Below are 27238 nucleotides of genomic sequence, written 5' to 3' on the forward strand. Positions count from 1 at the left end.
TTTTACAACAAAAATGTTAGCAAGACGATGCCTGAAAAAGCTGGGGATAATATAATCACAGTGTTTCCGCTATATACATTCAACCGTGGCGGCCCGCCACTCCTAAAACATCCCCGCCACGCCTGCGGTTGTGGATAGAAGGGATACAGCAAACGAAATCTCGTTGGATGAGCACTGTTTTATCCTAATCCTTTAACCAAACCCAACTCTAAACACAAAATTTCACACGATTGTAGGATGTATTTGTATCCAATTTAGCCAGAACCGCTGTTTTCATCCTAATAATCCTACCTCCAAATCTAATCCTTAACTTTTCGGCATTTGCTGTATCCCTTCTAGACAAAACCCACAGCGTCAGCTCGCAAAAAAGCTACCGAAATGTCCGTTCTGCGAGACTGGCTGTCTAGAAATAAAATATTTTCTGGATTTGCGTTGTTCACTCATTTATAAATAAATCTCCTAAAATATCATAATTTCCTCCATGGGTTTAGTTTCATGCACAAATAGATTTAAATCAACAGAGGATTATTAAGCTACGTTTCTGTTTTGAGAAATAATAATAAATAAATAATAATAAGCCTATACGAAATATGTTGCACTTAAATAATTATTAAATTGACAAAACGAATAAAAAAGTATTTGAGTTTCTGTTCTTTTTTTGTGACGCGCTTTAAAACCAAACCAGCTTTCTGCACGTCATGTTTTTAATGATTATAAATAAGCACAAGGTTTTCTCCTTATTGTGAGTTTACACAAATAAAAATACATAATTTGAAGTTTCGAATGTTGTTTTACTTTTATCTTTATGACTATAAATTTAGGGTAATTTAAGCTGCAAGGTCATCACGCATATGATGTTCACCGGCGCATATCTACACCAACACAGCGCAGGGCTGCGAGAAAAGACATTATTAAACTTTTGATTTAACATATTACGAGTTTTTTGGACATTCATTTGGAATCACTGTACTCATATTATCAACTTATCTGGCCATTAGTTATTCAGTATAGGCTATAAGCGCAGCGCACTGCTGAGCGCTCAGCTGTCAGTCAATCGTCTGTGCTTTAGATCGACACTCACAAAGTTTCACATTAAATGATAAGATATTTGTCCAAAAACAAAAGGCTAAATACTGAATACTACTTATATGCAAGACATTAATAGTCAAATCTGTTTGTAAGGAAACTTACATTATTCCCGTGGAAGAGAAGAACGTTGGTAATAGAAACTTGAGGCAGACGGTGAGACTGTTTTATCTGTTTTCAGACGAAACAGCAGGGTCGGGGTACCCGCGGGTGAACCGCATAATATTTGATCTAACGGGTGTAATAGGCTATTTGCGTGTCATTTGTGTTGTAGATGCAGGTCGGAACTCAATAGACGAGTAAAATGCGGGTCTAACATCCAAGACCAAAATTTGACTCGTTTTTAAATGTCCCGTGCTTATTTGTGTTTAAGATCTGTCTGAAGACCGGTAAAGGTTTATATTTAACTGCGCGATTTGCGGTGTGACCGGCTCGGGGTCACAGTCTTTTTGTCAAATGGTACGGGTGTGAAATAAAATTGCTGCTGATGTCGGATAACTGGTCGGTTGTTCTGTCAATCACAGCGGTGCGGATTATCAAACAGGACTGCATGACTTTGTAACAGCTCTGTACGCTAAACACGAGGACGAACTTGCAATGCACACTACATTAAAACTACAATGAAATATCCGAACTACGTACGTAGCTGTGTAACGTTTTTTTAAGAAAATACAGTTTAGATCAAACATAGAAAAGCAATATGCTATAAATATAAGGAAAAGTAAATGACAGCATGAAAATTTTAAAAAAATACATGTTAGTTTACTGTAGCCTATATTCTACATTAATTTTTTTTACATTTATAATCCTCATGGGCGCCCCCTGCCGCCACAGCTGAAAAAAATCCTAGAGGAAACACTGTAATCCCAAAAACGAAATGCACCAATAAACTTAAACTTTGATTTTAAAAACATTAATCCTAATCTAAATATGATAGAGGTTGGATATTAGCAGGTTAAACTTCCCTAAATCTTTAAAACTAATGCTGCGTTCACACCAGGCGCTGTAGAGGTGTCAAGCGCGAGTGATTTTAATGTTAAGTCAACGTGAAGACGCGTTGATGCGCGTCTGGAGGTCTCACGGCGCAAATGTTTAGCGCGGCACAGAAGACTTGATTCCGCCTCATTCGTGTGTCTAGTTTTGGATTTAAAAAAATTGAACTTGTTAACCAATCAGGAGCTTGCTCTAGTAGTGACATGATTACAGGAAGGGAGCTGAGTTGCAAAAGCCCCTCCCATAACGCAAATTTCTGTGTGAATGTCTTGATGACTAGAATGAAGCGGGTAAACCCAAATTGTTCAAGCGGCAAACTAGACGCGGTAGACATGAATTTGATGCCTTAAATGCGGCTGGTGTGAACCCACTCTTATAGTTCACCTCAAAATGAAATTTAGCTCAACTTATTGTAGGTGTACCAAAATTAAACAGTTAAATATTAAATAATATCCTTGCTTTACTTCAAAAGACATTTAACTCTTTCCCCGCCATTGACGAGATATCTCGTCAATTAAGAGAAAACGCTTCCCCGCCAATGACGAGATTTTCTGTCTTTCCGCAATACCGCTATTATCCACCAGGTGGCGCCCTTCCGCAACTTTTTGAAACCGGAAGTATTGCCCATATGGCAAGCTGCTGCATGTCCGTGTCTGTTTTAAAGATCGCTCTGAATGGGATCTCTATGAAAAGTCCGTCACAAAAATGGAATTATTTTTGCTTTTTGCTCAAAATATGGTGTTTTTGCAAAAACCTACCCATATTCAAAAGCTGATTGCAAAAGAACCACTAAAAGTAGGATGAAACGTTTTTTTTTGTTTGAAAGCAGAAGGTCTGTTCTTTCATTTGGTATATTGTATGTTTATTTATTTAAAGAAGAACATTTTCTGGAAGGCATTAAACTTTGGTGAAAATCATGAAAAACGCTGGCGCTGGCTGGCAACTTTTTTTTAAAACGCTGGCGGTGAAAGAGTTAATAATCATATGGATTTGTTTTTGATGGATGGATGCACTTTTTGGAGCTTTAAAAAAACCGAAGCACTATCCAATGGCATTTTAAAGCTGAAAAGAGTAGAATATTAGCAAATTTTCATTGCCCTGTGTAAACAAGAGTGCTACTATTTTTATAATTTTCTTTTATCTAAATCTTGCAAATGAAGTCTTAAATAAAGCATTGAAGTGCAGACTGTGATGAGGTAATGTTTTATGAGGGCTCGCTCGTGAAATGAATTCTTTACAGGACATCATCAAACGCAGAGCAGCTTTGGTTTAGAAATGTGCCCCCTTTGCTTTCACACATTTCACAGGCCGCAGAATGAACACGACCCCCCAGATGTTCATGAGGAGCTCTCGTAAAGAGTCTGAGAAACCTTGGAGAACCATACCCGAAACCTCAGACCTCCCCCGTCTAAAGCATCACATCATGATGTCACATCTAACCAGATTCCTAAGGGAAGACTTTTCTCCATCAAACTGTGTATTATACAAACTATTTATTGACACATACTTAAGCATGCACTTTTCCTTCACAATTTTCACAGTTTTTTTCTACCATTGCACGGTATTGAGAAAATATGCGATATGCTATTTTACTGTAGGGCGTTGCGATAACGCCATTTCTTGCAATATAACTTTTCACCCAAGAAATGCTCAGGGTTCCCACACCTTAGTTAATACCTTTCAAGGACTTTCCAGGTCCAATACCATCAAATTCAAGGACTAAATGTGGGGACACATTTCAAGTGAGAGCAAGGTTACATCGTGTTACCTTTTAAGATACATTGTTACAGTTCCCTTTCGAGGGAACTCGCGCTGCGTCACTGCGGTGACACTTTGGGGACGCCTCCAGGGGTAAGTGCGTCTGAATGTGTATATCAAATTCAGCTTCTTGAGATCTCAACCTAAGATGATTTTAAAAAGTTTTGAAAGAGTGCGTTCATATTCGGTTTACTCTTTACCAGACAGTGATTTAAAAAAAGTGAAAATGAAAAATAAAAATTTCCCGAAAAACTCATCATTGACAGGGAAGCATATTCTCTTAATTGACTAGATAAATCGTCAATGGCGGGGAAAGAGTTAATATTATCATAACATTTTTGACTTGGGGGCACTTAGCGGCTTTTGCATCTGAGCTCCTCTTTTATATTCAGATTAAAAGATTTGCAAGATCAAGAAAAACATTTAACTCAACTATCACTAAATTTCTTATTCCTTCTCATTTTTTTGTAGATGAGAACTTTAGCAAATAATTCAAATCTGTCACTGATTTAAAAGACACGACCTGCCATTGAGAGTTTGTATGACAGTCAGTATGAAGAGACACAAGCTGCTGGGATCTCCAGCGGTGAATGATTGAACACATCTGATCATTAAACGGACGAATCCAACGTGCCGCTCTCTGATGGATTTTTTGGGATCACAGGCCAAGCCCTTAAAGTTCAGCCGCTGGCCGAGAGCGACGCTGGCTTGTCAGGATGCGTGATGGCAGTTGTGTGACAGGTCAATCCATCAAAACAGGTCTGAAGCGCTCAAAAACCCCAATAAAAACAAACCGAGAGCCGGATTGCCACTTTCTTCCACTTTTCCTGTGAAATCCGTAATCCGCTCTGCTCGCCCGGAGCGTGGTGTCAGGGAAGCGGAGGATCGGTGAGGAAAATCCTCTGGTCTGTCTCTCACTGTCAGGAGTACGGCTCATGTTTTCCGACACCGCTGACCTCCGCCTCGCAGAACTTCAGCGAAATTCCTTGGCTCCAGGTATGTCCTTGGAATTGAAGCATGGAAATCGCAAAAGCTGTGGGTTCATCTTTTGTGATGATGAGGGCAAATTGAAAGATTTATAATAAATCTCATATGACAAACAGTAATCAACTATGATGAGTAAAAAGAAGGTAACCCATATAAAGCCAGAAGGTTGTATGTTTGCGTCGTCTTGAATTTAAAGTCAACCGGAACAGATAAGCCGAGTTGGAATCGAGTCTAAAGTGATGGTATATTTTCCAAAAGCTATAGTAGGTAAACTGAAGACTGTGGGTTTTTACATGTGATACTGCATAAATCTGCAGTGGAAAAAATGGAAATGAGGAAATGTTTGTCTCAACTGTGCATCAAAATGGATCAAGACTTTAATATATAAGCGACAACAAAAGTAACAGCAAAAGAGAAAACAGGAAAAATGGGAAAAATAGCACAAGCAAGACTTGAACTCGTGTTAACTAAAAAAACACCACAGCTCAATGTGTCAATGGGTAGGACTGATAGATAACCTGGGGGGGGCAGTAGTTTACTTATTTATTTATTGGTTTCTTTTTTACTCATTTATGACAAGTCATTTGATTGGTGGAGAAAAATGAAGCAAGGGCAACACTGTCATGACTAGGGGGTGGCACGGTTCACAAAACCCTCGGTTCGGTTCGTATCACGGTTTTATGGTAACATTTCTAGGTTCTGTACAGTTCTTGTTGTTTTTTTCTTTAAATTTTTGACACTCCAGAAATGTATTATCTTTTTAATGTATTAATTATCCATAATTTAGGATACATTATTAAAAAAAGTTATATCATGTAATCATGCACAAACTGAATTAGACGTCATTTGAAATTGAGAGAGAAACATAACGTTTACACCTGTAATATTAAATCCGTCTTTTTGTCCACTTCTGTCCTGATTACTTTGAGGGGCAATTTATGAAATAAGATCACGCAACTTTCACATGCTAGCAAAATGAAACTACGCGGAAATCAGTCGCTTTCGTTTTATCAATGAAAGGCTAAAAATAGCGCTGTTCACTACATGTTCCCGGCAGAAGTCAGAAAAGACGTAAAACTTTGTGTTCAGTACTTCAGATTAGATAAATGGTCAGGGAGAAGGCGGTCTCCTGTGGCTGTTCGAACACATTCAACCCACAGACTGCAGTACTATCTATTGTTTTATTTCCGTTGTCATAATAGGTAACATGAAATAAAAAAAAATCCACACACCAAACTTATACGACGCTGGCGCATCCTCCAACTCCGGGCAACTCCGGTTTCTTCCCACTTTCCATTTCTGCACGTAACATGACCTTTTGCGTGATTCCCGAAAGGGAAACATGCTACCTGAGGTCACATACAGGGCACGAGGCTACATACATTGCGCATGCCATGAACTGTCGAACCGTGCGACGAAGAAGAGTCCGAATCACGCAAATTACAAGTTCAGGTGCTAGAAGGAGTCTAAGCCGTGCACATTCAGGTCCAAGCAAACAAGCATACTCGCTCTTTGGTCCGCAACGCGAGCCTCCGCTGATCGCGCGCCTCAACAAACTCTTTTGCGCACAGTGAAGCCCACAAACCCTCTCATGAGAGGAAAAGCATGCAATTAGCATGTTAATGTGAAACTATGATGATGATAATAATAATAATCACCATCATGAAAGCCTGCTATTGGCGAAATGTCTGGTGATCGTCAAAACATGATACTATCGTCTATCGGCACAACCCTGATCAAGACTAAAGACCTTTATAATAATTGAAAAAGTTTGAGCAATGCTAGGATTTAGTGGTTGGTTGCAATGATGCTGCTACGGTGCCCTATGTTGTAGGGCTGCACAATACTTAAGAAAAATGAGATGTCATAACTTTGATATACGGTATGAAAAAGCTTTGTCTCGGGATTGCTATCTGCACATTTGCGATATTTCAATAATTTTCGGTATCTTGCAGCCCTTCTATGTTGCTAACTGGTCCAAATTAAGAGATAAAAATTATTCAAAAAACTCACATACAGTTAAAGTGTAAAATATATTTTACATCTATCATTGTACGAACAAACTATACATGTGCAGTTTTTCTCCTAATCAGCCGCTTCACAAATCCACCGTAGAAACGGTTCTGCAATGTTGAGGCTGACAGCTCTGCCTAAACCTAGAGATCTCAAATAATGCACATTTTTAATATTGATCGTCAAACATAGACGAGGACAGACTGATTTAACGTTTTAAATCAGAAATATAATAATAAATCCCTCACGTTTCGCAAGGAAAGCCATAAGAAGCGGAGGGATGTGAGCTCCTCAGCTGCAGTGCAAGAGGCACAGAAACAGAGAAAAATTAAATAAAAAAGGCGCACAGGTAACAAAAGTTTACGACCACGCCAAATCCTGGCCAAATTACAGAAATGCCAATTATCACAGGACATCGGTGTTCAGTGACATATGGTAGGTCATCTGCCAGGGAATTTTTACTTTACAAATTACAGACATGGCCGATCCGCTCGGGATTAAGATCAGGTCACCAGGTAATACTTATCCCATGCAAATAGGGCTTTAGGGGCTGTTTATACTTTGTATTAAGATGAGTTTTGGTCGATTGGATCACAAGTGGATGAGAGAGACACATTTACGTTTACACCTGGGCTGGCACTTTAATCCGTCTCTTTTGTCCACTTTTGACCGCTTCAGTCCTTATTAGTGAGTGGATGCCCTTAGCGTGTTTTGCATCTGAGTTCTTCACACGCATGCAAGCACACACATTTATGTATGATTTGTGTGCATGTCTAAACATCTATGCATTATAAAAGAATATGTAATCTAAATGAGGAAATGTATGACATATTACAGCTACATTCCCAACAGTACCCCAAAATATCCCTCTGCTCCGTATGACAGGGTATTACATCATGAAGAAATCCAACCATTACTCGCACTCGCAAGAAAAAATTACAGCCACTTTCTTAAATGCTGACAACAACCTGAGGCCGTCTAGACAGAAGGGAAAAGCAGACGGCCTCAATCGGCTTTTCAAAAACCCTTTTCAGACGACAGGTCCAAACCACAGACAACACACTCCTGACACAAAACAAATATCAATGATCACTTCAGGACACTTTCTGAGAACGCTGTGTCACAGATCTGCATGGATGCCAAAGGTTCTGAGTCAAGCCTGCGCTCGGTTCTTACGTTTGAAGTCTAAAGAACGGACTTGAGGGAGAAAAGTCGCATCCTCCCATTGTCAGTAAGGATGATTCAGACGGAGCTCGCGTGTGTGAGTCAGGTCGAGCAGTAATCCGTCGTGGCAGAGAAGCACAGAAAAACCACCGCCTGACAACAGTACTGAATCGATGGTGTTACTGCAGATCCAGCAACTCATTCATTTTTCTTCTCCGCTCTCTTCCAGAACCCCCCCCATTATCCCACCAGCATGCTGTCACATGGGAGCACTGAATGGAAGTTGTTTTTGGAGTGGGAACTGCATGCCTGGAACTGAAGCATTCCCGCACGACTGCCTAGCTGAATCCTGGAAGCATGGAGAAAATTCGTATGTGTGTGTGTAAATATATACAGCACCAAGTACTGCATCACTTAAAAAAGTGTTTTTAAAATGTTTTATATCTTTTACTTCAGCGAGCAAACATTCAAAATCTATAAGATGCTTGGAACGATATCTGTGTGCATTTTAAAAGGTAGTCAGATTTGGTCAAGTTAATTGGTAAAAAAAAAACCTAGTATTTTTATTGAAAATAAATTGTCATTATGCTGCGTTTATCAAGTTTTTTTTTATCATGCCTAAATCTTCACAATTGTTTAGTTTGCAGCCTTACTGAAACAAACAGCTAAAAGCAGTCTATGCCAGTTAGCTGGTTTAAGCTGGTCTCCCAGCCTGGTTAATGGTGGGGTAGCAGACTGGTTTTAGATGGGTTTTTCCACTTTTTAGCTGGCCAAGCTAGTTTAAAGGCGCTCTAAGCGAATTGAAGCTATTTAGACCATAAAACATTTTTTGTTACATACCGGAAACAACTCCTCACTATCTGCTTGCTGCCTGTCCGCTGATCAAACTGTACTGATACATCAGTAACACTTTATGATGAGGTTGCATTTGTTAACTACATTAGCTAGCATGAACTAACAATAAACAATACCATCTTCATCATTTATTCACCTGTTTATGTTCATTTCAGCATAAACTGATTTTTTTATTTGTAGCTTGTAACTTTTAACATTAGTTAATGCACAATGAACTAAAATGAACAACTATTGCCATTAACTAACGTTACCAGGATAAATAAATGCAGATAAACTACATTGTTCAACAATTTTTGGTGAAGCATCTAATGCACCCAAGTAGATACTCTCAAACTAAGAGAGTTAAAAAAACCAAAGTCCTCGGAAAAGGGGGGCAGAGATGTAGACATGGTCAATGACAAGGTCTGCTTTCAATCACCATGCTGTGCCCAACATCTGTGACTCATCCTCCAGAAACGTCCCCTAACTGTTTTCAGACCAGTCTGGTCGAGCAAACGTCTACAGTTGTCACCTATGTTTTAGTCAGACACGTCATATTCATCAGGGTCTCTCCGAGCACCATCAGCATCCTCAAAAGTGGGTTTTGTAAAAATGGATAAGCTGCGGTCAGACCGCGCTGGATGATCTTCTGTAGCACATTTGGCCGCCCGTGAGCAGACAGATCGAGACCAGAGTCCCTCTGGTTTACTTTACAAGACACTCCTTTGTTTTCATGGAACTTATTTACGGACACGCTCGGATTGGCTGGCACCACGTGCGTCTAAATGTGATTTTGACATCCAGAGATGTTTTTAGTGACAGATTTCATTACGATACAGCGATGACATGGACATGAGCGATATGGTGACGGTCAAGATTTCCCGTGATGGTTTGTCAAAGCAAACAGGCAGAATAAATTAACACTTTAAACACAGATATATTAGATCCAGACTTTGATAATGCTTTAAACAGCTGATGGAGGACTCGAGGGCTGCGGATGTGGCGCATCCACTGTGGAGTTTGTGGTCTCAGTCTCTGCACAAGCAAAGATGATGGTCTATTAGAAAAGTGTGCTTGATACTACAGACATTAATGGAGGATTTAATGGGCAATACAGAACACGTTCATCTCCACCATTGAAACACAAACTCATCTGTCACCTCTCAGATGATGACCCGTGATAGTCAAGAGAGACAGTAAACTTCTTGATTGATCAACAAAGACCTACTTGATTTAAACGGTTCAACACAAACGTCATTGACCATCATTTGTCAACTGGCCCATAACTAGAGTTGCAAAATTCTGGGAATTTTCAAGGCTGGAAACTTGAGGAATTAATGGGAATATGTGGGAATTAATGGGAATAAACTGCGAATAAAAAAAACAACGGCTGATTTGTCTATAACAGGGAACGTAAATGTGGTTTAAAAAATATTTTCCCGTAAATTCCTGTTAAGTTTCCAATTTTAAAGATTTTCAAAATTGCCATATTAAGTTCCCATGGAAAGTTTCCAGAAACTTACGGTAAACGTTCCGTCCCTTTGCAACCCTACCCATAACTGAGATAACAGATATGACAAATTTTATGTGTTTCTTCAGATAAAAACAAGGGTAAGAGTGCATCAGAAACGATCTTGCACATCATGTTGGACCCTAAACTTGATATTAGGGGAGGACACAAGTTTGAATTCGGGACGCAAGAGTTCACGAACGAACGAACGAATATGGGGGTTGCGGGATCCGATATGCTTTGAGCTCAAATAGAGATGCATTAAAATCCATTAATAATTTTATTTTTTTAATTTGAGATGCACCGATATATTGCCAATAATGGGTATCTCTTGATAAAAGCACTTTTTCACACTATTGGCCGATACTTCTGTATCTATATCCTATCCTGTATCTATAGACTGTTTCATTGGATGCACGTGGGGTGACTTAATACGCGTCTGGTCCGAACTTTACTTCCGGTTTCAGTTTTTTAATGGTCTGACTAGTTGCTAAACTGAAAGCCGCTTGTTTATGCTGTTACTGCTGAAATCTCCCCTTAGGGGGCGCCAGAGTTCACATGGGGGGTGCGGAATACGATATGCATTGAGCTCAAATAAAGATAAATAAAATGTTGCATTAATCATTTTTTAAATAAATAAATAAGTAGAGATGCACCGATATATCGGCCAATAATCGGTATCGCCCGATAAACACAACTTTTCACACTATCGGCCGATACTTCTGTATCTATATCCTATCCTGTATCTTTAAAGACAAGAGTAAAAGTGCTTCAAAAAATGATCTTGCACATCATGTTGGACCCTAAACTTGATATTAGTGTAGGACACAAGTTTGAATACGGACTGCAACATCTACAAAATCTTCTGTCCAACTTGCTCAGTTTCTCAGCACCCAAAAACTAAAATGCACAAAACTATAAAAATCCAACAACTTTTTCCCAGTTTCTGTCCATCAGACACTAACAAATAAACAGAAACGTGTCAAAAACCACTTTACATCCTTAAAATATTCTTTCACAAATCAGCAGGGTCTTGCTGCAGACGTATATATAATGATTTGTCATCAAGACTTGCACATTTATAAAACCAATTAATTATAAAGTTCTCCAGGGGCAATTGTGGAAATCTAGCTGTGGCCTTTTCAAATTCAATCATGTGTTTAGGTGCATTAAGCGATTTGATTTATGAATTCACGTCGGCGCTGAATATTTTCCAGCGGCAGTGCCGATTTGACTGGTTTAACTGGCGTTTAAGATGCGGGAAGGAGAACTGCTTAGGCACGGGATTTATGGAAGCGGTTCGACGGCTTACCCGCTCGGCACGGGCCACCGAACAACAAGCCATCTGCAGACAAGCGGCCCGCGTCTCCTCCCCGCAAATGCAGGTTTGCATTTCGCTCTAATGGGATCATTTATAATCCCAGTATACAGGACCCGCAGTGGAAGGCAGCCACCTCCGCACTTTCCATAAGCTTCTTCCAAACAGAGTCATGTGAGAGAGCGAGCAAGAGAGCGAAAGATAGAGAGACATTAAGAGAAAAGGTAGATAGAGAGGGAGAGAGAGAGACATAGAAAGAGGTATAATGAGAGAGATGCATAAAGAGTGAATGTGGGTTATATGAGTGGCAGCTGTACGCGGGCCATTAGAACGCCACTAACATCGACCGCTAACAGCTTGCTGGAAAAATCTAAATTGGAAAATGATTATGGAACAATAATATCCAAACCCAAGCATCCTGCGTAAGGAATATGAGAGGAACCCAACGGGTCGTCCATACATAGCACTTTTCACCTTCACTCTTTCACTTCATTCTGAGGTCTTAAAAAAACAAATATAGCCACAGACACATACAATACAGATCTGAAGCCTGCGGAGCAAAGTGATGAAGTAAATGGAGTGCTTAAAATCATCATAACCGTAGTGAAATCAGTTCAATACAGCGGTTCCCAACCTGGGGTCCCCCCCTTTAGGTGCGGGATCCGATATGTTGAGCGTAAATTAAGATGCATAAAATGCCCCATTTATAATTTTATTTAAAAAATAATTGAAGTAGAGATGCACCAATAATCGGTATCGGTCAATAATAGGCATGGGCCGGTATAAGATTCTGGCGGTATGAAAACCTTTAGCAAAAATACCACGGTTTCACATTGTTGCGGTATTGCCATTGCAACACTAAAATGTGTTATTTTCAAATGCCAGGTACAATAAAGCCTTTAAATTATAATATGCTTTCAAAACATATATAATATTTTCGTAATATATATTAAATGTAAACATCAAATCAATCACATGACTTCATGATTTAATGAATTTTATATAAACACAGCTCATACCTTGGAGACGGTATCACAGAACATTTTAGTGGTTTTGAAACCTTGACTGTTTTAAACCTCGGTATACCTTGAAACCGGTAATCGGCCCATGCCTAGTCAATAAAAGCAATTTTTTACACTATCGGCCGATACTGACAACTGATAGTCATGGCCGATATATCCTGAAAAAAAATCAAAAGAGAACAGGAAAATGCAATGAATTTGATCTCTGTATATAGTAAATGTAAAGAAACATCATTACTTTAATGAATCTTCAGAATTTAGATAATGCAAGTTAATATAACCATTAAACTATTTGTATCGGACACAGTGGTTCCCAACCTGCCCCCACTTAGGGGACGCCAGGGTTCACGTGGACGGCACGGGATCTGAAATCCTTTGAGCTTAAATAAAGATGCATAAAATGTTCCATTAATAATTTTATAAAAAATATTTGAAGTAGAGATGCACCAATATATAGGCCAGTAATCGGTATCGGTCGATAAAAGCAAGGTTTTTTTTTTACTATCGGCCGATACTTTAATAGCAACCGATAGTGATGGCCGATATATCCTGTCAATCAAAAGAGAACAGGAAAATGCAATGAATTTGATCTCTGTGTATAGTAAATGTAATGTTTAATGAATCTACAGAATTCAGTTAATGACCCACCAAACTATCGGTATCAGCAGATATCAGTATGAATAATCAGCGATCGGTGGAATAATTAATATGGGTGCAGCTCTAATTTTAAGAGTTTTTTAATCATATGCTTACAATGCTTTTAAATATTTTCTTGTATAAAATCATTATTCAATGTTGCTCGTTCCATCTCAACGTGCCTGTCAGTGTTATGGCAAAATCAAATGGAAAGATAGATGTAGAAGATTGGGGGACTAAGACGGTTGCATTTGTACTTAGGGGAGTCCAAAGGAAAAATGGTTGGAAACCACTGCTGTAACACTTATCCAAAATCGCCTACTTCCATACTATATACCCGAGGTGAAAATTAGTATGCGAGGCGAGTATTATGTCCAAAGTCAAAGCATTTGAAAAACATATACCTGGATGATCTACCACTTACGGCAAGATTTTTAAGTGTGCATTTAATGAACTCTATTATCATATTGTTTTAATGATAAATACTTCATTTAATTCATTACGTACTGTCACAGTACACGATTTCAGATGCAGTGATGGTCACTTACTCCAATCAGACTCCATCTAACGCTATAAGAAAAACACGTCGGCCCTATAAAGAGGAGCTTTATTCAGATTACGTTTTACAAAAAAGTGGACCCGTGTGCGTGTGTGGACGAACTGCTCTGACTATATTACAATGGAAGAGATGAACTGGGAGGCCTCTGCTAAGCCCTTCTGTAGTTTCAGTCTGTTTATACGCTTTAACACTGTAAATGTACCCGAGAGAAAACACATCGTAAAAAAAACAAACGTTTAACGACGGAAAAATCACAACAAGAGCAATTTGGAAATGAGAACAAAGGGCTTACCCAGCCTAATTGCGTACATTTTTTCCTTTGGTATAACCCCTCTTCTCTATTGAATAAATTAACTGAAGTTATTGCTGTCGTGACCTCAGCAGGTTCCCCATGCGTGTGTTTGTGTGTGGAGCGCGCAGATGGTTAGCGTCTGGCTTAAATTAAGCGTCCTGCGGCATGCTGCTCTGAAAGCGATACTGGACTATTTTCTTGGACGCACAAATGTCCAGACGAATCCGTCGCCCACGGTTCAGCCCACGGGCGTGCGGCCGAGAGCCACAGAGCGATGCCCCGACGGCCGATCGCACTACAGCTCACCCTGGGTGCTTAAACAAACAGCGAAAGCTCTGCGGCCTGGGGAGACAAACGGAGCCCAGCATACGGTTTTGTGCGGATGGGGGGTCGGATTAAATGTCGCAAAGCGCCGGTGGGGTCGTGAGAGCTAATGGCAGTCAGATGGGATGCCGACGGGATGCTTTAAGAGGGGCCGGCCCTTATGTGACAGGTAGGTAACGAGTATTGTCATTGGTTACCCCAGAGGATGAGTTTTATGAGGTAGCGAACATTCCAGCTTGCGCCGTGGTCTCACTCAGCTCTTATGAATGTCGTCATATTGTGACCTGATTCCTGTAATGACTCGTCCCGAGGCGTACGGACTGCCATGGTGAGGTTTCTTTTTAATGACCAGGGGTCAAATCTGAATCTGGAAAGAAATATTGGTGTGTCATTGTGGTTGTAGTTGCAACACTAAATGCCATTAATATTTCATGCAATAACGTCTTTCCCTATTACTGTAAAGATCACAGTGTGGAAAAAAAGTCAAATTCCTATATGCAATAAAAACTACATATATATCTTAAGTGGATTTTTTTCTTTAGATTTTTAAGCTATAAACCAGATAACAACTACAGCACACCACTTTCTGCTTTCACATGAACATTTTTTTGAAACCAGTGTTATGTCCTCACAAATCTTACAAGAGAGAGAGAAAAAAAAAAAGATCAACAATACAGGCCTACGTCATGCTCCGGGCCGACAACGCAGGCGAGTGTCAAGACTCCGGGCCGACAACGCAGGCGGACGGCAAGACGCCGGGCCGACAACGCAGGCGGGCGTCAGGACTCCGGACCGACAACGCAGGTGGGCGTCAAAACGCTGTAACGACAACCCAGGCGGGCGGCAGGACTCCGGACCGACAACGCAGGCGGGCGCCAAGATTCCGGACCGACAACGCAGGTGGGCGTCAAGGCGCCGTACCGACAACGGAGGCGGGCGTCAAGGCGCCGTACCGACAACGGAGGCGGGCGTCAAGGCGCCGTACCGACAACGCAGGCGGGCGTCAAGGCGCCGTACCGACAACGCAGGCGGGCGTCAAGGCGCATTACGGACAACGCAGGCGAGTGTCAAGGCGCCGTACCGACAAGCAGGCGGGCGCCAGGACTCCGGACCGACAACGCAGGCGGGCGCCAGGACTCCGGACCGACAACGCAGGCTGGCGCCAGGACTCCGGACCGACAACGCAGGCGGGCGCCAAGACTCCGGACCGACAACGCAGGCGGGCGCCAAGACTCCGGACCGACAACGCAGGCGGGCGCCAAGACTTCAGACCGACAATACATGCGTCAGAGTCCAGATCGCTATTGAAAGTTACCAAGGGGACCATTTTAGGCACTGCATAATATCATTGCGCCAGAATGAGAGTATAGTTCCTAGCCATATCGGCCTAGAAAATCGCAACTTCTAGTTTTCTGTCTGTCTTAGTACACTTATTAACTACAGAAGAGTCAAGTTTTAAATAGAAAAAATATTGAAACTATTTGGTTATTTTTGAGCACGATGCTAATGGTCAAATAAGATTCAATGGATTGTGCTAAGCTATGCTAAAAGTGTTAGCTCCAGACCTGGAGATCAGCTGAATGGATTCCAAAACAGTAAGAATCAAATGTTTAACTCTAGGGGAGCTGAGCATATTTAAAAAAAATGTGGAGTGTTCCTTTAAATCAAATCATTTAATTTATTGACGGACTGTAATACGCATACGACACGAACACCTCAAGTGATTAAGAAACCCTCTAGAATGAGGTCAACCAAATCATTAAAAACATTTTCTAAGGTACACATCAATAGTTTCAAGCAGCAATGCATTTATAGACGGCTGTTTACCTCTTCTTGAGGACACAGGCGTGAAACTGATACGCTTCAGTGTGCGGACAGAAAACGTCTTACTAGCGACTGCTAAAGCAATTCTACTGGAAAATTGTTTTTTAAGAGGGAAAAAGACATCTTTTGGATTTTATTCCATGTGCCCTGAAAAGAGGAACACTTTATTCGGAACAGGACAGTCGTACACGTTTCGACATGCGGAAAACATTATTTCAATACAACTGTGTTAACTAATGATTTACTGTCGCTAGTTAAACCAGGTCAAAATTCCCTTTTACAAGAATTAAATTAAAGCGTTCTCTCCCACTCAGAGGAATATAAATCTCTTCACTCGCAGCAGCCATTACCAAACACTTTTCATTAAAAAACACATGAAACGCTTCAAGCTCTCCACGGACCCGCAACGTTTCAGGTGTTACGCGTTACAGTCCATTCTTCACAATTAAGGTTTGGGGGCTATGAAAGGCAAAGAATCGACAAAAAGACAAATCCTAGTAGTGTTAAGCTAAATAAACAATAAAATAAACACAAAACTGCACAAGTGAGTCTCACTGATTCTCCTGCGGTGATGGAGAGCTCGAGTCGGAAATCAGACATCCTGTCTGGCCGACCCGTTCGCCTTTTACTCGCATCACTCATTAATGAGGTCGCGGTTCAGAGACTAAACGCGAGACGACATTAATATGGATTTACCGCATGCTCAGAACGTCTTATTTTATCATGTCAGCCCCTCTGAAGCCTGCATTTGCAAGCAACCACATCATTACACCACACCAATGTTGAGCTTCTGTCAAAAATCTAGACAGCACGAGGAGGAAATGGCAAGCCACCATTCAAATCTTCATATTTTCCAAATGGGTAAATGAGTACATCAAGGATTGACCTTACCATTCATCCAAATAATCATTCTTAAAATATTGCTTTATTTTTTGGACTTTCTGACACCAGGAAAAAAAGATGAAATTAAGAATAGATGAAGACACTAGGTTAGATTCAAACCCGTGACTCATCACAGCTCAATGTGGATTGAGCCCATATTCAAGTAAATGTATTGCGACGGTGAAGTCAGCCACAAAACACACACACAGCTGAATAAACTGATTGTTTGTAATGATAAAGTGAAGAACAGGTGCTGGGCTGTGAGTTATGGTCCCAGTGGATGTTGTTATGTTGCCATTTCCCATCCCGTGACTAAACAGGTCCAGCCAGTTTAACGACAGTGTGTTAAAGTGTGAGACAAGCCACTCATCTTCATAGACAAACACTCTTTTATCAAAGCTATCGGACCGCTGAGCGGAAGGTAAAAAAATAATCACCGGGTCCTCAGATGGCTCAGATCCATGGGTAAGCTGAAGGTTACGGGCTCAAGGGGAGGACAGCAGAACGGCCCCACTTTAAACGCCTGCTATCTAATTCTTCACAAGCTCGGGTGGACTTTTATAAACCTCCAGTGAGAAGCTCTGGAGCGCGAGCACCGTATTACTGTAAATGAAGGGTGGAGGAAGAAAGAAATAAGAGTTGGAGGAGTATGAGGTGTTAGAGGAGAGATTAAACCAGATGAGAAAATGGATGAGAAGATGAATGAGAAGCAGTCCAAAAGTAAAACAAAAATGAATGCAATAAAGCAAGCAAAGCAAGGACAAAATTGAATTCCTTAACCGGTGGGACAAATGAGTTTCCTTCAATATTTTGCATGTAAATTTTACCCATATATCATTAGCAAGATTTCATATTTCAATACCTTTGTAGTAATAATAATAATAATGCAGTGACAGTAATTTATTAATTTGTGACAAGAGTATGCAACAAAGCGTTGACACCTAGTGGCCGTTGTTGGTAAAACCACTAAAAGTGTAACACAATTTTTTTTGTGATAACTGTATGTAGGGGTGGGCGATATGGGAAAATATCATATCACGGTTGTTTTAGGAAACATCACGAATTCACTATATCCCCCCCCCCCCGTGGTTCTTTTTCATAAAGTTTTTTTGCCATTACTGAGCCTTAATACAGCCATACATTCTCGACTCGGTTTTATACTCAACTCAATGAATATAGATTATAAAGAATATTATATTATATTATAATATATTCGAATATAGACTGAATGAATGAATGGCTCGCCTCTCGCTCCTTGGTAACATCATGCAAGGCAAAAAAGGGTGACATCTAGTGGAGAAGACTAGTAATTAAATTAATGTTAATTTTACGTTCAATGTTTGCGGAAATAAAATTGAAAAAAAATTGTGGCCTGTGAGAATCGATTGTGAATCAACCACAGAAAAAAATGATTAATCGAAAAATCGAACAAAAATTTGCCCAGCCCTACGGCCTGGTAGAGTGATAATTTGAATAAGAAATCATTTGTATTGCGTATGTGTTCAACACAGCCATCTGCGCGTAGCTGCGGTAGTATACTTTGAAAGCTCCTGACGCGTGTGCACACGCGAGAGCTAAACGCGGACCTTAAATAACTCGCCTTCATGTAGCGCGCGCCTCAGTTTGTCGCGTACTTTATGTAGGCACATTACAACGGTATTTCCGAAAGAGTGGATCGTGGAGACATTTTATTCGTTCACAATTAAATATAGTCATATCGCAGCCCCGGTATGATTGTATGTATAAAATATATACTTTATTGCATTATTTTTATTTACTACAATAAATGTAAACTGCTCTAACAAATTTAAAAGGTACCAATTTCACACCCAGACACTTTCGTGAAACACTTTAAAGTGTCTTCTTTGAAACAAAGATTAGGCTTCTAGACAAAAAAGTTATATATTTTTTTAAAGGTGTACAGCACCTTTTCACCCCCCCCCCCCCACTCAAAAAAGGGCTAAATACAATGAATTAAATAAAGGAAGCTGATAGTCTGAGCCACTGAGAGGCCAGCTGGACAATTTGCATAAGCAGTAAAATAGAGGGATGAAGAGAAAGAGAGAGAGAGAGCGAGCGAGGGAGGGAGGATTCATAGCAGACACTCCCACACCCTATAAAGCTCAACCACAGTGAAAGAGTCGGAGTAAAAGCACACGTGGGTTTCTGATCAGAGAGAGAGAGAGAGAGAGAGAGAGAGTCGGCGCTGAAGACAGACGGACAGAAGCAGTGTGTGTGTGTGTGTGTTTATGTAGAAGACAGATGTGGACTTCAGGAGCACCGATGGGATGTGAGTGAAGATCAAACAAGTTCAAGAGGAAAACCACCACTTTAAATCTGCTCTGACGGCAAACAACTAAATACAGAGATACTTGAGGCGATGTATGACAAGAGTTCAACTCTACCAAAGGACTATTGAGGGTAAACAAGTGCATGCTTGCACTTAAAAAAACAACAACAACTTTAGGCTCGAAACACTTTGATATCCACGTGGAGACGTTTGGAAGTTAACTATGTCTTTTGCGATGGTGCGACCGGCTCCTAGCCGTTACCTTTACTCTGAGATCTCCATGATGTCAGAGGACGATGAAAACGGCAGCGAAAGTTCAGGCTCCGACGACCGCTCGTTTTGCTTAGACGGCTCGGGGTACGATTTGAAAGTTGGAGGGAAAAAGAGGAAACCCAGCGCTGGGCGACTAGTAGAACTGCCACCCATTTCCATCGCCACCACAGGTTTGATGATACCCGAGGGCCGGCAACGCAACGCGGCCAACGCGCGGGAGCGAGACCGTACCAACAGCGTCAACACCGCCTTTACGGCATTGAGGACTCTTATACCCACAGAACCCGCCGACCGGAAACTCTCCAAGATCGAGACCCTGAGATTGGCGTCCAGTTACATCTCTCACCTGGGAAACGTGCTGCTGGTCGGGGAAGGCTGCGGGGACGGACAACCGTGCCACAGCGGAGGACCTTCCACTTCAAACTACTACCATCATCACAGTTCTCCCAGCCGGGACTCGGAGAACGCACAGCCCAAACAGATCTGTACGTTCTGCCTCAGCAATCAGAGGAAACTGGTGAGTAAGACGCAAGCAGATGTTGTCCATTAAACCTGTGCAATGATATGGACATGTCCAGGTCCAAATACAAGCTGAAAGAGGTGCGAAATATGGCCGAACCCTTAGGGAGGGGATAAGTGCGTGTGATTTATTCTGTGTTAGCGAAGGTCATTGAGGAGAAAAACAAATTGAGGCGAGAAGGTGGCCGCTGTTTTGGGGGTTTGCAAAATATGTCAATAAAATTTATTTAAAACTATTTTCTTTCTTACCATGCGTTACTGTAACACAGCACAAATGAAAGAGGTTTCAAATTTCAAACTGGCTTGTGTTAAATGGTAATGAGAAGCATATAATTATAATAAGTCTATAATTTGGTATCTGTAGCACAAATAGCTGGCGGTTTGAGACGGTCTGTCATAAAATGTCCAACACAGGCCAACTCGACTTTTAGTTCGATTCTACGTTGTAATTTCAGCCTTCCCAAGATAACGTTTGACATTGAAAACCATTACGTGCTATCTGAAGCTGAATTATGATTTCATCCTTGTCCTTTCCCTTCATGGCCGATATCTCAGTTACACTGAGTGCTGCTACTATGACCTCATAGACAGATACGACGAAAGATTGGATTAAATATAAACCCAGCGGAAAATATCCAATCAACAAAGAGACTGTCAGGTAACATACAAACACATCATCCATCGTCCCTCGGAGAGGCCGGCCGGGCTGACCTTAGCCAACAACACAGCACATTAAAAATAAAACCGTAAATCACACCACGGCCGTGAGGAACACAACGACACCGAACCCAAAACAGGGGAAAACTGTAATTTAAGCTGTCAAAAGTTGAAATATAACATGCACTCAAAAAAAACACACACACAATAACACGCTGCCATCACACAAGAGCTTTTTTAGTCGGGTATATCATCACAATGTGCCTTTACTCCTCAACCAACCTGAAGTGCTTCCAGAAGCCATTTGACTAAAACGAAAGTGGAAAAGAAAACACGAGAGAAAATTTTAAGCACGTAAAATCCGTAAAGTATGCAGTAAAAGAAATAAACTACAGAAGAACGGTAAGGGCCGATTCGGCAGCGGATACGGCGCACTGTACGGGTGAACAACAACAAACCTGGTTCGGACCATTTATGACAAATGAGCAAATGGGAGGCATAAATATGCAAATGTAAATGGTCCGTGATCTATATATCAGGCCGGTGAACATCTGCTGCAGGTTTTTTTTTTACTAAGCAGCCGTGCACCTTTCTCAACGTTTCGCTTTGGCATCCTGTGTTGTTCTTCCCATCTGCCATCTCGGCCAATTAATATTCCTGTCGAGCGTGACACGCAACCTGCGAGAGCTTTAAGTCGAATGTAAATCATTTAGAGAAGGTTTGAAAAGCTGAAAGCGTCGGGGTCATTCAGTGACTTTTGAAAGTATAATGTTTATTTACATCAAAATTTAAAGGGATAGTTTACCCAAAAAATTGTCTCGTGTTGTAACAAACCTGTATAAATATCTTTGTTCTGTTGAACACAAAGGAAGATATTAGTAATCAAGGAAACACAAGCACCATTGACGTCCATAGTTGGAAAAATACTACTGAGGAAGTCAATGGTGCTTCAGTTTCCTTGTTTACTTTACAATCATACAAAAATCCTCATTTTCTCACCCTCAGGTTGTTACAAACCTCTATAAATTTCTTTGTTCTGCTGAAAACAAATTAAGAAAAGAGAAGCACCATTGACTTTCATAGTTGGAAAAATACTACTATGGAAATCAATGGTGCTTCTGTTTCCTTGTTTACTTATATCTTCCTTTGTATTCAGCAGAACAATCTTTGTATCCAAACGGTTTTTGAGCACCATTGACTTCCATAGTTGGACAAAATACTACTATGGAAGTCAATGGTGCTTCGGTTTTCTTGATTATTTCCTTTGTATTCAGCAGAACAATGTTTGTTACCAAATGGTTTTTGAGCATCGTTGACTTCCATAGTTGGACAAAATACTACTATGGAAGTCAATGGTGCTTCTGTTTTCTTGATTACTTCCTTTGTATTCATCAGAACAATGTTTGTTACCAAACCGTTTTTAAGCACCATTGACTTAAATAGTTGGAAAAATACTAATATGGAAGTCAATGGTGCTTGAAAATGGTTTGGTTAAAAAACATTGCTTAAAATATTTTCATTTGTATTCAGCAGAACAATGTTTGTAACCAAGCACCATTGACTTCCTTAGTAGTATTTTTCAAACTATGGAAGTCAATGGTGCTTCTCTTTCCTTAATTTGTGTTCAGCAGAACAAAGACATTTATTTAGGTTTGTAACAACCTGAGGGTGAGTAAATGATGATTTTTGGGTGAACTATCAGTTTAACTTATTTAAAACTTAATTTAATCCAAACGTAACATTAATGGTGAATTGATATTTGTTCATTATGAGCATCATCTGTATCAAATGCACAGGTACAAAGAGATCTGTCAAATAACGTCGTGTTTGGGCCTTTTAATATTTTAAATGAAGTGAAATAACATTTTATTGTTCATCATTGAATTACAATGTCACAAACTTACTGTATATCTAATTCTTTAATAAAAAGTCCAATATTGCACAAACACATAATATCAATGAGTGATGCAAACAAACTTCACAAAAATACCCTTTAAACAACCCTCCTGTCAACTTACCATTCAAAAGGTTTTATTTGTTAAACTGTTTGTGGTTAAACCTCTGTTTTAAATCACCCCAAAACCACATAGCTGGAACAACAACAGGCCAGAAAGGCCAACACTCCCATTTCAGTAACCTTAATCTGTACAAACTAAATGATAGATCTTTATAAGACCGATCGAGAATGACGCCCATGTCCTCGGGATTCCAGTGGCAAGCAGATATTTGAAACAGACTTTGTAGCGAGGCTTCAGAAGTTTCCCTATGCACTCCAAAACCACACTCCTTTCTTTTACCCCTACTTAGGGCTCATTACGCCATGAAAATATCGCTCGGCCAAAAAGACGCACGACTTTATTGTTTCTAAAGAAAGAGGAAGATGAAAAAGCACACGCACACCCGAGCCAAGACGTGGAGGTATAACTAAACTCAAAAAGTTAAAAGTCAAAAAGACAGCTGCGTCAAAGATCTCACGTTTAAATCAAACGCAGGCACAAAACTGCTACTTTTGCCTGCGAACGTTTAAGAATAAAGCAGATTTGTGTGCCTATATAAAAATGATAGATATTATCCAAACTGAATTTTTTATTTTTGACTTACGATTGAACTTTCCATATAGGCAGAATATGTACAGTTCAATGGCTTACTAACTCAACACAGTGAATATTTTCTACACGTCACCATCCTCACAATTTTTTATCACAAACACCCCATCTGTCAGTCGGCTTTTGTGTTTTAACACCATTTTACTTTGCTTATACGGCTAAACCGCACTAACCATCAGCAGCGGGCGTTATACAATATTAGATTTCTCGCAGGTAAGAACGTGGGTTTGCGTAAACACACAAGCTTTGTAAAGTATTTTAACCACCGCAGTTATTTTCTTTCTGAACGTCTGGGACAGTTTGGTGCATTTTCCACACGGTTACGCCGTCTGCTTACTGCGGGTAAGAGATCGTGCAATCAAAACGCGGGTCATATTTTCTGCACAATTATCGAAACGTCTCTCATTACTAGCATATGGAAATGTTTAAGAGTTTTTGCTCTAACAGGAGCCCAAACATTTGACACAATATGAAATTATTTCAAGTGTTAGCACCGCACGCTAAAGAGCCAGAACTTTTCCTCTGTAAAGTGCCATTTCATTCAAACCAATCTTGAAAGATTTGGCCAAAAGCGAGATCTTATAAAACTGCCAAGTGTGAATACTTCAATGTGTTCTGGAAAGGCACACGAAACCGGGCTGGGCCTTTTACCACAGGTGCGGCCGTACGCTACGTAATCATAAACGTTTGATTGTTAGACTTAGCGTAAATATTACCAAACACTATGAAAACAATCACGATAATCTAAACAGCGCATTCAAAGGCGGTGAAACCGATATATAGGGATTAACTGAAGCAGAAGACTGTTTTTAATAATCCACTCGCCCTGTCATCGCCCGAGCTAAAGTTACACGTCTAAACACGAGCGTACACACACGAACGCAAGCGCGACGTGATCTTCGGCGAGCTGTCAACCTGACGTGAAGCCAAATATTTGTGTTAACAGGATCATTGACGTAAAAGGCTTAAAAGAAAGAGGGAGAGATTAAGTGAGCAGCAATTCATTGATTTATATATTTAAGGATTTTTACCGACTTGTTTCCTGACTTAAAGTACCTGGAAATAATGTGTTTATAAAGGACTTCAGAGCAGGGGAGCGTACGATCAATCTGGCCATTTGGACCAAAGCTCCAGCAATAATAATTTCTTTACGGTGTGTCAGACAGGATATGAAAAGCAAATGTAGGCAAAATCCTATTAGTTTGCCGTAAGTGATCCCTGGAGTCGGAACGCTGGTGACTTTAAAGTGGCACTGAGGAGGGGCTGGAAAAAGAAAGAAAGCGAAAGAGAGAGAAAATGAGAGAGTCAACTTTTAATATTTATATATTTTTGCTCTATTTTATTTCTCAATTTTATTAGAGAGAAAGCAAGCAAGCAAGCGAGAGAGATTATTTTTAAATGAGATTCGGATGAGTTAAGGTCGAGCTCCGCCTCCTTCCATATGCTCCTGTTATAAGCAAAGCAAACTGGGAAATGTGAGCCGTGTGTGTGTGTGCGTAAAGGTGAGAGGAGAGAAACAGCAGGCGTGTTAATGCATCAACCTTCAAACTCCTCAAATCAATCATTTCATATGTCACTGTGTTTTAAATTAAACACATCTTGTAAGGCATTATAAAAGATAAAAGTATATCTCTTTAAAGAAATATAAATGGATTATGAAAATGTTTAACTGCTGAGAATGAGACTAGAATGTAAGTTTCGTAACTAATCTACTATTTCCTTTCATTGCAGGGCAAAGACAGAGAGAGAAAATCGGCCCTGAGGAGTTAAAGCACGACGCAAACGGATTTACCAAACATCAACGCCAAGCATTTACAAAAACTGTGTGTGTGTATATATGCAAATATCAATACATATTTAATTATTTGTATGTCGCCTTTGGACTGGACCGAACGTTTTATTGGTGGAAAAAAGTACAACTGGAAAAAGCGAAAGCTTGACTTACAAGAGCTGAACGTTTTGCCACAAACCTCCAATTTCCAGCTCTTCTGCACAACAACTCAGTAAAGATACAGCAAACGCTTCTGTCCGACTACAGGAAGCTATTCGCCAAAGACTATCCAAAGAAACGTTTACAAATGATCATGGTGATACGGACACAAATTTTGCAGAGCAAAACGTGGAATTTGTGGTGGAGCATCTGGGCATTTTTAGAATCAGAGGGACATCGAAGGCACAAGTGGACTCAATTTGACACAATCACATTATTTCCTACGAATTTGCTTAAGTCAAAAACAAGACACTTAGCCTGACTATGAAATGACAATATGTTTAATAAATGCTGTATATTGTATGTCTAATATGGCAAATTACATATATTCATTGTTGGTTAAATTAAAAAAACGAAATAAAAAACTAAATGTCGAACAAATGGAAAGAATTAATTTTAAAAGTTCAAATTTTACTTTTTGGCCTGACTCACATCATCTCTCACAAAGACTTTAAAAGTTTGGACATGTCTGCATGCATCTGGCTGGCCTGTAATTTAGGCCAACACCTCATTACAGCTACAAAAACACAAGTCGGCCAAATAAAGATCAAAATATCTCTGTATAACATCTTACATTGGGGGTCCAATAACCAGAACCATTTCATTTCACATTCTCCTGATTAGAATCTAGACACAACCTCACCCTTCTTAAAGTTCAGGAAAATAAAAATCTCTACACATACTGCTGATATTATCTCACCTTCAGAAAGCAGAACAGACATCTGACACATTTACTCTTACAATAACTGATATATATACACAGTATGAAAAGTTCAGATGCAAAACCCTCCAAGTGAGTCTGACATGTTTTCTTGTAAATGTGGTTCTTATGTTGAGGTTCAGTAACTTCAATGCCAATGAAAAGGTTATTAGTCAGTCATTAAACTGCCATATTTTCACCAATCTCACATTTCATTGGTATTAAACAAATTTTAACTGTGATTTGGGATTGAAGTGCGATTTTTCTGACAGAAATTGTGGTTGCAATTCGATTTGCACTTAAAAACCTTTTTTAAATGGTTAGAATTTTTACTGTCTTTCACTGCAAAACCCTCTAAGTGCACAAATCATTACTCCCGTCTCTTCACTGTATTTAAAAAAAAAAAAAAGCTAAAACTTTTGGTCAATATCGTAATATATTCTGTAAATCTCCTTTATGCGGGTAAACAAGCTCTTGCACTTCCATATGCAAGCGGCCTCGTTCACCCAAATCCTCTTGTGTGCACTTTGCTACTAAATCATCGTGGAATTTAACGAATTCTGCCAACAACGCGATATTTATAAATGGATTTACGCCGGAATTAAGCAGATTTAAAGCAAAACTATTTAATGATTGTATAATATGTGGCAAAATCATTCAGGTAATATCATTATCTCCCTCTCCCTTTAAATAGTAAACCAGATCTTATACTGATCTCGATTACATTAAGGTAGCGATATGATGTTCTCTTTATCGGTATTAAACTTCTGTTCTGTAAATAAAACGTTTCAAAAACTTTTAAATGTTCACTATTGGCCAGGCCGAGTGCCGTTCATCCACCTCATGTGTGACGGTTCTGTCTGGTTTTCATCGAGACACGAGTACATACAAGTTGAACCAGACGATCGAGCAGAGGTGGACGGCACAGGAAGCGTTCGTCCGTCCGTCAGACAGACTGCTCTGTGTGTCTGCACAAATGAGATACACAGCTTTTGTTTCTG

The 27238-nt window shown here is 40.1% G+C and overlaps 2 protein-coding genes across 2 annotated transcripts in view; one reads left to right on the top strand and one right to left on the bottom strand.

The window, feature by feature from the left end:
• The window catches only part of bop1 (BOP1 ribosomal biogenesis factor), a 93083-nt gene that overhangs the window by 22028 nt on the left and 43817 nt on the right, over positions 1-27238 (bottom strand). The window lies entirely within an intron of this gene.
• On the top strand, positions 19374-26293 carry scxa (scleraxis bHLH transcription factor a). Its single transcript, XM_065281603.1, has 2 exons — positions 19374-20282; positions 25279-26293. The coding sequence occupies exons 1-2, from the start codon at positions 19716-19718 to the stop codon at positions 25315-25317; spliced, it is 606 nt and encodes a 201-aa protein (XP_065137675.1). The 5' UTR covers positions 19374-19715; the 3' UTR covers positions 25318-26293.

This window comes from Paramisgurnus dabryanus, chromosome 19 (assembly GCF_030506205.2).
Source record: "Paramisgurnus dabryanus chromosome 19, PD_genome_1.1, whole genome shotgun sequence".
Lineage (NCBI taxonomy): Eukaryota > Metazoa > Chordata > Actinopteri > Cypriniformes > Cobitidae > Paramisgurnus > Paramisgurnus dabryanus.

Excerpts from the sequence above, each read along its gene's own strand:
- scxa (XM_065281603.1), top strand. The coding sequence starts at position 19,716 with ATGTCTTTTGCGATGGTGCGACCGGCTCCTAGCCGTTACCTTTACTCT. Across the intron at positions 20,283-25,278 it reads TCAGCAATCAGAGGAAACTG|GGCAAAGACAGAGAGAGAAA; the intron begins GTGAGTAAGACG and ends CTTTCATTGCAG.